The 12,321-nt window shown below is 39.1% G+C and overlaps 3 protein-coding genes across 3 annotated transcripts in view; 2 read left to right on the top strand and 1 right to left on the bottom strand.

Moving 5' to 3' along the window:
• The window catches only part of LOC127834288 (uncharacterized), a 184,311-nt gene that overhangs the window by 20,039 nt on the left and 151,951 nt on the right, over positions 1–12,321 (top strand). The window lies entirely within an intron of this gene.
• Positions 1–12,321, top strand: part of LOC127834310 (ATP-dependent RNA helicase DDX55-like) — a 174,128-nt gene that overhangs the window by 112,131 nt on the left and 49,676 nt on the right. The window lies entirely within an intron of this gene.
• LOC127834214 (cytospin-A-like) overlaps positions 1,888–12,321 on the bottom strand; it is a 217,276-nt gene continuing 206,842 nt past the window's right edge. Inside the window, 7 exon segments of the mRNA XM_052359874.1 lie at positions 1,888–2,568; positions 3,959–4,018; positions 4,473–4,589; positions 5,207–5,339; positions 5,546–7,397; positions 9,446–9,787; positions 9,790–10,393. Of these exon segments, the coding sequence (XP_052215834.1) occupies positions 2,461–2,568; positions 3,959–4,018; positions 4,473–4,589; positions 5,207–5,339; positions 5,546–7,397; positions 9,446–9,787; positions 9,790–10,363 (3,186 nt within the window). The 5' untranslated portion in view covers positions 10,364–10,393 and the 3' untranslated portion in view covers positions 1,888–2,460.

Genomic DNA, 12,321 nt, shown 5'->3' with positions numbered 1-12,321 from the left:
GATGATTGCGAGTAAATTATCTTCTAGAGTGTTCAAAAGACTCTCCTTTGTTTAAACTAGTGACTGCATTTTTAAAAACAGCTCAAGTTAGATAATATTGTGGGAAAATTTCTGACCATTTAAAAAAAATTATGGCAATAAATGCAGCCTCTAGAGATTTCACAAGGAAAATGTAGACAATAAATGACAGACAATAGTTGATACAAACATTTCACTATTTTCATGTTGTGCTAAAAGAACTAAAAACAATAATACATTTATTTTTTAGATACCGCAATAATGGTAGTAATGCTAATAATATGAGTAACAGTATAGGTTGTAGGGATTTTGTGCCTTTTAGTTGGTTCTTTTGCCATGTATGTCTCTAGACATATTTGTGTCAGCTTAAGTTAAAAAAATGTCTTTAGAAAACATAAGTATTTACTTATTAGAATTTAAAATACTGCTCATGACTGCAGACACAAAGGTCATGAATTTGAAGCATTGTAGATGTTATAAAAGACTGAGACACACTCTGGGAAAACGGGTCTTAATGCATGTTCTTATTCCGCCTTAAAGCAGGACTGCACCATTTCGTCAAATATTTATGAATTTATATAAAATGTGTAAAAAACTTATTATACATATATTTAAAAAAAAATTAAAATAAAAGTTAAGAAGAACATGTGTTGAAAAATGTGAAATTAGCCAGATATTTAATTTTGAAATCAAAAATGTCTGTACAGTCAAATTTGCCAGCATGTATATCATGCATGTAAGATGTGTATCTAAATTTAGTTTTGCTGATCATTTTAATTTCCTGCAACGATATCTATTCATCATCACACGAACACTAACTCTGATCCTAATAAAAAGACGAATGCTTCAGTTATTGTAGGAAAATATGTACAAAATATCTTCGTCACAATCAGCTTGAGGCCCTAATTTGTCTGCTGCATTTCATGAAATTCGTCTTCAATGTATAATTTTTCTTCCCTATTTTGTGTTATTGTAACATATATTTATCAATAAATTACAATTTAACACATATGAAAATAGTGCAGTCCCGCTTTAAGTGGATTTTTGCTAAGAAAAGACTTCCTTTAAAAGACAAATAACAGGAAGGCCAAAACTATGGTCTATGATTAGGCTGTGTGGCCTGCAGAGACTACCCTGATAGGACTGCACAGACTACCCTGGTAGGACTGCACAGACTACCCTGGTAGGACTGCACAGACTACCCTGGTAGGACTGCACAGACTACCCTGATAGGACTGCACAGACTACCCTGATAGGACTGCACAGACTACCCTGATAGGACTGCACAGACTACCCTGGTAGGACTGCACAGACTACCCTGGTAGGACTGCACAGACTACCCTGGTAGGACTGCACAGACTACCCTGGTAGGACTGCACCAACTACCCTGGTAGAACTGCACAGACTACCCTGGTAGGACTGCACAGACTACCCTGGTAGGACTGCACTGACAACCCTGGTAGGACTGCACAGACTACCCTGGTAGGACTGCATAGACTACCCTGGTAGGACTGCACAGACTACCCTGGTAGGACTGCACAGACTACCCTGGTAGGACTGCACCAACTACCCTGGTAGGACTGCACTGACTACCCTGGTAGGACTGCACAGACTACCCTGGTAGGACTGCACTGACTACCCTGGTAGGACTGCACAGACTACCCTGGTAGGACTGCACAGACTACCCTGGTAGGACTGCACTGACAACCCTGATAGGACTGCACTGACTACCCTGGTAGGACTGCACAGACTACCCTGGTAGGACTGCACTGACAACCCTGATAGGACTGCACAGACTACCCTGGTAGGACTGCACAGACTACCCTGATAGGACTGCACAGACTACCCTGGTAGGACTGCACTGACAACCCTGGTAGGACTGCACTGACAACCCTGGTAGGACTGCACAGACTACCCTGGTAGGACTGCACAGACTACCCTGGTAGGACTGCACAGACTACCCTGGTAGGACTGCACAGACTACCCTGATAGGACTGCACAGACTACCCTGGTAGGACTGCACTGACAACCCTGGTAGGACTGCACAGACTACCCTGGTAGGACTGCACAGACTACCCTGGTAGGACTGCACAGACTACCCTGGTAGGACTGCACAGACTACCCTGGTAGGACTGCACAGACTACCCTAGTAGGACTGCACTGACTACCCTGGTAGGACTGCACAGACTTCCCTGGTAGGACTGCACAGACTACCCTGGTAGGACTGCACAGACTACCCTGGTAGGACTGCACAGACTACCCTGGTAGGACTGCACAGACTACCCTAGTAGGACTGCACAGACTATCCTGGTAGGACACTTTACACACATGCATTAGTCCCCTTGTCCCACATCAAGGCTCATACTTAACATCAACAGTTGGTATAAGGCAAATATGTCTGTAGATGTGGTTTGTGAACAGAACTCTTAATGAAGGGAAAGGCTATGGAAGAGGCTTGTGGTCGACTTCAAAGTGTTTGTAGATTGCAGTGACGTAGTTGAACACAGCCTGCCAGTCCGGCCTCTCCATGGCAACCATGTCGTTGATGTTCTGCAAACCAAACAAAGAGTCAGGTACAGGTCTGGTTAAATACAGGGCCAGTTAAATAATACTTTAAAAGCCTTTCAAAACAAGGGCTGTTTGTTAAACTTGCATGCCCCCAATATGGGCTTTCAGTTGTAGTGGCAGCGATTGTGCGAATACGTTTTTTGTCACTGTGACCTTGGCCTTTGACTTAGTGACCTAAAAATCAATAGGGGTCATCTGCCAGTCATGATCAATGTACCTATGAAGTTTCATGATCATAGGCCTAATTATTCATGAGTTATCATCAGGAAACCATTTAACTGTTTTAAGTCACTGTGACCTTGACCTTTGACCTTGTGACCTGAAAATTAATAGGGGTCATCTGCCAGTCATGATCAATGTACATATGAAGTTTCATTATCCTAGGCGTAAGCATTCTTGAGTTATCATCTGGAAACCATTCTACTATTTTGAGTCACTGTGACCTTGAACTTTGACTTAGTGACCTGAAAATCAAGAGGGGTCATTTGCGATTCATGATCAATGTATCTATGAAGTTTCATGTTCCTAGGCATAAGCATTCTTGAGTTATCATCCGGAAACCATTTTACTATTTTGAGTCACTGTGACCTTGACCTTTGACCTAGTGACCTGAAAATCAATAGGGGTCACCTGCCAGTCAAGATCAATGTGCCTATGAAGTTTCATGATCTTAGGCCAAAGCGTTCTTTAGTTATCATCCGGAAACCATCTGGTGGACGGATGGACGGACCGACCGACATGTGCAAAACAATATACCCCCTCTTCTCGAAGGGGGACATAATAAAGGCTGATAATAACTTTTGGATGAACCTGTAAATCAAACTTACATCTTTAAAATAGTTTGTGTGTACTCAAAATAAATGGGTATTCTTTTGTGGCGTTCACGTGTCTGATATGCAACTTGCTCCTTTTAATAATTTTTGTTATAAGTAAGTCAGCTATTCCATGTATTTGGTGCAAATGTTTGAGCAACTAGACCCTGTTTGTTTATTTGGATTTTCACCATTTTTAACATTCATTTTACATATATACTTATACTTGCAAAACTCAATGCAAGTGTTTTACCACTACTAAGTACACATGCTTATGCCAGTAACTACATCTGCTCTACTTTTTGTATAATATAATGAAATACATATCAAAGACATCTTGACCCAAATATCGCATATCGCTCCCCTTTAGGCAGCAATACTTATTAGGACCAAAATATACTTATATTATTTTGAAATGATTACAACAACTTTTTTATTCTGTTCTTTAAAGAACACTTAAGAAACACTTGTAAAGCGTTTCAAGAGTTTTATAACTGAATATGCGTAAGGGAACTAAAAAGGATTCAATTGTTTATGTAGTTCAAATCAATTGCACTTACTAGTGTTGAAGAGATTCCCACACTGTCAGCAGCATTGAAGGCCAAAGTAAAGTTGCGTCTCTGCAATAATAAAGTATACTTCAAATGCTTGGCATTAATTGACATTCCTTTGATCCACAATATGTATCAAGAACATTCATAGAAGAAATACCAAAATGAATTTGTAAAGTAGCTAAACAAACTTGAGTTTTTCAATGAATGCTTTCAGTTGTTGATTTTTACAATATGTAAAATACCAGAAACCCATATCAATTTCATACATGTATTTATTGAAACAAAAAAAAACAGGCTAAAGACAACGTATCCCTTTTTCCCCAGGAAATTGAGTTCAGACTGTCGCAATTAGCCGATGCTTTTACAGATATAATGCAAACAGATGTAAAACCATGTTTACGTTTCAGCTAAAGTTTAGCCAAATTTGCTTCATAACTGTTATATAATTAGGTGACAGGCACCACTTAAAAATCTATTGTGAGGATACAAAATATCCCCAGCCCGGCTTAGGGCGACTGACCTTATCCTCCGAGTTTAACTCTCCATATGGTATCCTCTCTGGCAGGTAGCTATGTATCAATGCACAGAAGGCCAGCCCATCATTCCAACTGCTACTGAAGTTGGTGATATCAACGTTCTGGAAAACCCGGATATGTTTATTTGATAGTACAACGCAGTATAGTAAGTCTCAAATGATTCTGATAAAGATGGACAGTACATGCATAAGTCATGTCATAATACAAACAATAAATTTGACACAGACATTTTGCATATTTTAGTTATCTTACTAGAAAGCAGTGTTGCTTCAAGATTTTGAAAACAATACATTATACCTACAGGTTGTACATGTATTTGCAAATTATGTGTTTCTCTTGAAACTGAAAAACCCTAAAGGTATTTAACAAAAACCAATACTTTTTAAAAAGCAATCTGAACTAGAGTTTGTCATAGTAGATCAAAACAAAAAGGGGCATAACCTTTGGAACTTTTAACATAAAGTATAATTAAACTTCCCTGTGCACAGCTTCTTAACATTTTGAACAATCAAAAGTGTATTAGTACTTTGTCAGATAAGCATGTGTCTACAGACAGACAGATGAATTCAGTATGGGTTTACAGGGTTGGGTGTATTCTGAGGAATTAGAATAATAAGCCCGAATAATTCTGTTCATGAAACCATACATTTCATTACCCGGTACTGCATTTTGTAACCACACTTGTGTACATCTATGTTGGCTATTGTAAAACACCTACACTATAAGTGATTGTCTTCTGCTGGCACCATTTGAGCAATGCATTTCTACGTGATCCTTTGAAAGACTTGGCAAGTCGAGACAGTGGGTCCTGTTTGGTTCCCTCCTTCCTTTCAGCTGTTCCCATCTCAAGACTGGCAACAAAACAAAACATAATGCATACATCATGTCAACAGAGTTTAGCAGACTGAAAATTACACATACACAAATGTTATGGGTATGGCAAATACCACCATTTAAAATCTTAGATCATATTCAAAGTTCATACAATGACGCACAAAGCAGAAATAAATGCATTCAAATTTCCAGAGTCCAAACAAACAAATGAAAAGCAACATACTTGACACCACTACTTCTTCGAGACGGAGTTCTACTGGTCAATAAGCTGGACAGGGATGGTGAAGGCTCAGCTCTAGAAATGGGAGGCGCAGACTTGGGGGTTTCTACACCTGGAGAGCTTGGGGCCTCAAAATTCATGGAATGTCTCAGCAGGGGGGACGGGCGTTCTCGTTTCAAGGCTGAACGTAGCGGGGTACCATATTCTGGTGACAAAAGCCCTTGGTCTCCAACAGGGGACCCAGGAGATTTCAGGATTTCATTGAAGTCTCTGATACCCAATAACGAGGACTCAGAGTCTGAATTTCTGCGTGAGCTACATGAACTAGAATGTATTGATGAGCAACCACTTTTCACTTGCTCCTCTATGGAACGGATCAAGTTCTTGACTGAAAGAGTTTGTGACTTGTCACCAGTCTTCCGCCCATCTCTTAGGCCTAGAAGTTCTTTGTCAACAGAACTGAAGACTTTTCCTTTCAATTCAGCTGATGACAATATAGATTGTTTAACTGATGCATTTGCTTTTTCCTGAATCTTATAAGTATCAATTTCACCCTTCAGCTTATCAATTTCATACTGTTGTGTCTGACATTTTTCCTTCAAGCTTGCATTGTCTGATTTCAATTTTTCAACATCAGACTGAGTTTCAGACCGGAAATCATTAGCAATCCTAACAGCCACTTGCAAGTCCTTCTGAAACTGGGTCCATTCTTCTGCCTCTTTTTCATGTGTATTTTTAAGATCCTGGAGTTCATTCTCAGCAACATCTTTTAGCTGCCTCATCACGCTTACCTCACCTTGAAGCTCTTGTATTTTTGCAGTGTACTCCTTACGCTCTTCGAAATATCGTTCACTGTTCTGCTCTAACTGTTCGATATGCTCTCTCAGATTTTCCAGTTCTTGCTGGTAGTCATACTTGTTCTTATTTGCGACCTCAAGTTTGTATTCCATATCGATAATCTGGGATTTGGCATTGTTTCTATGAACTTTCACTTCTTCCTCTTTGGTAATTAACTGGTCTTTTAGCCTCATTACTTCATTCTGACTATGGGCCAGTGCATCTTGCACATCGGCAAATCTGACCTCTAGTCTGTCTTTCTCTTGCCTTGTGCTATGCAGCAACTCTTCCAGATCACTCTGATCATTTACTTTGCAATATGACTCCAACTGTTGCACCTTAGTCTTTTCATTTTCAAGTAATGTCTTATAATGTGTTACTTCAATCTGTTCATTTGACAAGGCCTCCTTGAGTGCCATAACCTGTTTCTCAAAATTACCCTTTTCAGATCGCATATCGTTTAACTTATCCTCCAACATTTGAGCCTTATCTTTCACTGTCTCCATATGCCTCTGACTTTCTCTGGACTCACTTTCAGCTGCCCTTAACTTCCTTAAAAACTCCTCGCGTTCATCTTGAGCACCTTTAAGAAGTTCCAACAAATGCTGATCCCTGTCCGACTTATTTGGCAGATCACCGCTGATCAGCAAGCACTTCAAGTGCTCAATCTGTGTACGGCAGTGTTCCAGCTTCTCTGTCTGTGTGCACAGTGACTCCAGCAACACGGTCCTCTCATCAGCCAATCTCTCGTTCTCCTCTGTGAGCTCATTGACAGTCTCTTGCAGATCGCCCAACTCTTGCAGTGTGGCTTGCAGTTCCTCATTAGTGCTATAGTGATTCTCCTCCATTTGCTGGATGCGTTCAGTGAGGTTTGCCACAGATATGTCGCTGAGCGCGTCGCTGCTCTTGCTCCGAGTGTCCCACTTTCCATGCATCTCCAGTGCATCGCCAGTTCCGTGGTAATCGATGAAAGACATGCCCGGCTCAGACATCGTAATGGAAGCAGACCTTTTCATGCCTTTAAAAACAAGAATATCAGTGAAACTGATGGATGCTCCCCGATGATGCGCTTTGTCAATGTATGTGTTAATAAACACCTAAAAAATCTATTATTAGCCTCGGTGACCTTGACCCAGTGACCCCAAACCTCATCAAAAGGTAGAGGTCCATGCAAGGTACCTACATGCCATATATGAAAGCGATTGGTAAAGTATTGAAGGTGCTATGAAAAACTGAAACAAAAGAGTGACGGAAAAATCTATTATTAGCTTCAGTGACCTTGACCCCAGTGACCTCAAACCTCATCAAAAGGTAGAGGTCCATGCAAGGTACCTACAAGCCAAATATGAAAGAGATCGGTTAAGAATTGAAGGTGCTATGAGAAACTGTAACAAAAGAGTGACGGAAAAATTATTATCAGCCTCAGTGACCTTGACCCCAGTGACCTCAAACCTCATCAAAAGGTAGAGGTCCATGCAAGGTACCTACATGCCAAATATGAAAGAGATTGGTTAAGTATTGAAGGTGCTATGAGAAACTGTAACAAAAGAGTGACAGAAAAATCTATTATTAGCCTCAGTGACCTTGACCCCAGTGACCTCAAACCTCATCAAAAGGTAGAAGTCCATGCAAGGTACCTACATGCCAAATATGAAAGAGATCGGTAAAGTATTGAAGGTGCTATGAGAAACTGTAACAAAAGTGTGACAGAAGAATCTATTATTAGCCTCAGTGACCTTGACCCCAGTGACCTCAAACCTCATCAAAAGGCAGAGGTCCATGCGAGGTACCTACATGCCAAATATGAAAGAGATCAGTTAAGTATTGAAGGTGCTATGAGAAACTGTAACAAAAGTGTGACGGATATGTAAGGAAGGAAAGAAGGAAGGACAAACTGGCAACTATATGCTCCACCGAAATTTTATTTCGGGGAGCATAAAAATGTTACATTCATATGTAAAATACACTGATGCATATTCAGTCCAATGGCATCGCCAGAAAGTATACTTAAATCAGCATTTGTAATGAATTATTTTAGGAACTATAATACATTTAATTTCACAGAATTAAATTCCATTATTACATGGTCTATATGAATTTTGGGGTCTTTAAAAAGGATTTGTAGAACTTCCCAACAAAACAGATTGATGATGCCATACAGTAGCATACAATGTCAATGTCATGTTATAATGCGCATATATAAACATGAATTATGTAAGTTGTACTGATTATTCTGTCATTTTACTAAAGACATTCCACCAGTCTGCAAAATTAACCCATCGCCTGATCGCCAATACGATGAAATCTCGGCTCTGGCGTTAGAAAAATTTAATATAGATCACCTGAATTGCAATGAAAAAAATTCGTATTTAAAATGTTGTAATACTTGGTAAACTAAACTTGCATTCTACGCCGATATATGAAATAATAGTGCGAGGGTTTTTGTAAATTAAGTAAAACCTTTGAATGTGTGTTATTAATAGCTTTGAAATTACAAAATAACCGTTAGTGTTTATCATTCATATGATTAAGATCGATACCCGTGAGCACCAGCTTTGTATTTTTACTGGAAATACTTGCTGTCGAGATGTTGCAGAACTTCGAAAATAATGAAAATAGCATCGCAAAATATTGTAAAGAACTCTCAGAATAAGATGTGATGGAATAAAAGTTTGAAACCTGGAATACTGATTTGTTTACAATCTTAGCCCCCAATTATTGCCGTCCTTCCATGATAATGTCACTGTAAATTAATTTAAATTTTATCTGGCTATGAAATTTTTTCTCTGGCTATGACATTTTCAAAGTTTCATAGCCACATTTTCTATGAAGACAACAAAGTTAGTTTTGCAGACTGTTTCACACAAGAAGAAAATTTATAATTACAGTACTGATAATACGGAATGAATTATAACATTTATTGTTCATTATTTAAATAGGCAAGTTTAGTTGTCTATTTGGCTATTTTAAATACCATACTACAGAAATTAATTTTTGGCATAAGCAAAATGTGCAAAAAAACAAATATTTGATTTTGCCTGTAAAAACAAGAATTTACATATATACCTGGACCAAGAAGCAATCCCTGCACCAATGAAATGGCCTGCCCGTCTGTGGACAGACTATCGTAGCTAGTGCTCGCCTTGAGTGCAGATTCCACCTCCAGGTTATGTTTAATCAGGCTCAATTTTTCACAGTCTGTAATCTGAGCCTCTACCCCCAATTTCATGAGTTGTTCCTTCATTAATGCATTCTGAGACCTGTAAATGTCTAACTCCTCCAACAGATTATGACTCGGTATTTGTTCCTTTAACTGTCTAATTTCATACTTGTACTTTTCTATTTCCATTTTTCGATTTTCATTGATCTGAATCTGTTCAGAAACCTTTGCCTCCATTATCTTCCTCTCTTTTCAAAATTTGCCAGGAGTTCTGCATTATAAGCCATCACATCAGGTGTGGCAGACTTTCTATTTTTTACACTCTTCTCTTTGCTGACATTTTGCGTTGAATGCGCTCTTTTTATGTTTGCTGACAGTTTTGTTGGAGTTTTGTTTGCCTGAGCAGAGCCAGCCTTGTCAATATGTTGGGAGCTACAAGACTTTCTTATTGGTGTACCAGTCAATGATTGTTTGATCGGCCTGGGCTTCGCAAATCCATCTTTATCTTTAAATTGCACATTCTCCTTGTTACTAGTATTTCTCTTCTTCGCTTCAGGCAGTCCCAGACTAGAGCTTGGCCGTTTTTCTAAAGCTGATTGCTTATGTTTTTGATGACTAGTTAAATTATCCTGGCTTTTACTCAGAAAGTTTTTATTTAAAGGGGAGTCAATCCCCTGTCCATTCAGTGCCTGCTTTTTCACAGAAGACAGACCAGAATTGTCTGACTTGGAATCCTTCATCTTGGTTGGTGTCTGAGTGGAGGACTTGCTGGCTGATGGAGGTTTAGACCGGGACGCAGATCCGTCCCGCTTGGAGGTGCTCATATTGTCGGCATTTGTACGAAACCGCAACAACTGAAGTGAGAAAGAGGACTCATTGGCTCGTGACAAAACAGAGCTACATTTCAGATGAACTCAGTAAACAAACAGCCAATTATAGTGCTTTTTCTTACTACAGCCACAGTAATTTTTGTCTATTCAATTTCACAGATGGTAACTGTTGTAATTGTTACCAATTATTGTCTCAAGATAATTGTATGTTAAAGGGAGGTAGTCTGTTATCACATGACATAACTGAATAGTCTGCAGTTAAAGGATACATGTAGATTGAAATCAGCCAATTTTAGTTGTATTTCATTTTACTTACAAGTAAATGTTGGATAAACAGTGTGTGTGTATTGCAAAATTTATGAGGTTCCACCGCACCTGATGCTGTGTTATGTGAGGAGGCCAGGGTGTGTAAAGGCACTCCTACCATAGTAACTATTTGACCCATGAAAATTTGTACAAATTTAACATTATAGCTGCAAAAAATATAAAAAATATTTCTAATTTTAAGTGTGGTCTTGTGTTCTGGGGCGGGGGAGCCACAGCACCTTAAGGAAACCCCACTGTGATCATTAACCAAACTAACATGCTACCAGAAACGGGTAGTGAACACAGGTCGCCTAGGCCCCCATTGTGAAAAATATTAATATACAAGATTTATATTCTTTAATGCCTATACATATTCTACCTTAGATTCCCTTTATACAGGATCAAACATGATTATAGCTTAAGCTATTACATTACACAGATTCATGACGTGGTAGATTTTGTAATCTGGTAAAAAATCATCCCCTACAAAATGTTGTTAAAAGCATTTACAATATCTAACTCATAAAGCAATAGAAACAACAACAAAAATGTACCTAATGAGCAGGTCAGGGGTTTTTCATAGCCATTTAAGGTACATGTAAAAGGAGTTTGGTAAATTGTGGATTTTTTTATTGTTAAATGGCTAATTGGGGGAAAAAATATATCGACAAATGGACCAACTTGGCAATATTTGTAACAACAAATATTGAAACATCAAGCCCAGTGTCCGACAAATCCATTGCCCGGAGCCCGGGGGCTACCGAAATTTTTCATCGGGCTACTGAAATTTGCCAGCTTACGCCCGCCGGACTACTATAAATCTATAAGAGCGGTATATGCCCGATATATATTTTTAAAACCAAATTATGGGTGGGTAATATAGAAGATAAGAGTCATAAACAAAAACGTTTTGAAATTTTCTAAAGTGTCAAATGAATTTCGGCATATGGATCTATTTAAAGATATGATGAAATAAGCTCCCAATCAGGACCGTTGTATTGCAACAAGCCTAAATCACCTGCCACGGTTTGCATGCGTTGTGTACAGCTATTTAGAATACAAAATTCTACATTTAATAAATGAATTTCTTTGTCCAGATAAAAAGCGCGAAAAAATTTGCGTTAGTGTATTTATTTGGAAACAAGGGCTGTTTGTAAAACATGCATGCCCCCCATATGGGCCCTCCGTTGTAGTGACAGCCATTGTGTGAATATGTTTTTTGTTACTGTGACCTTGACCTTTGACCAAGTGACCTGAAAATCAATAGGGGTCATCTGCGGGTCACAATCAATGTACCTATGAAGTGTCATGATCCTAGTCAAAAGCGTTCTTGAGTTATTATCCGAAAATCATTTTACTATTCGGGTCATCGTGACCTTGACCTTTGACCTGGTGACCTCAAAAATCAATAGGGGTCATCTGCAAGTCATGATCAATCTACCGATGAAGTTTCATGATCCTAGGCATATGCGTTCTTGAGATATCATCCGAAAACCATTTTAACTATTTCGGGTCACCGTGACCTTCACCTATGACCTAGTGACCTCAAAATCAATAGGGGTCATCTGCAGTCATGATCAATCTACCCATGAAGTTTCATGATCCTAGGCGTATGCGCATCATTGAGTTATCATCCGGAAACCATT

The sequence above is a fragment of the Dreissena polymorpha genome, chromosome 1 (assembly GCF_020536995.1).
Source record: "Dreissena polymorpha isolate Duluth1 chromosome 1, UMN_Dpol_1.0, whole genome shotgun sequence".
Lineage (NCBI taxonomy): Eukaryota > Metazoa > Mollusca > Bivalvia > Myida > Dreissenidae > Dreissena > Dreissena polymorpha.
Note: the sequence above shows the minus strand (reverse complement) of the source record. Positions and strands in the feature narration are given on the sequence as shown.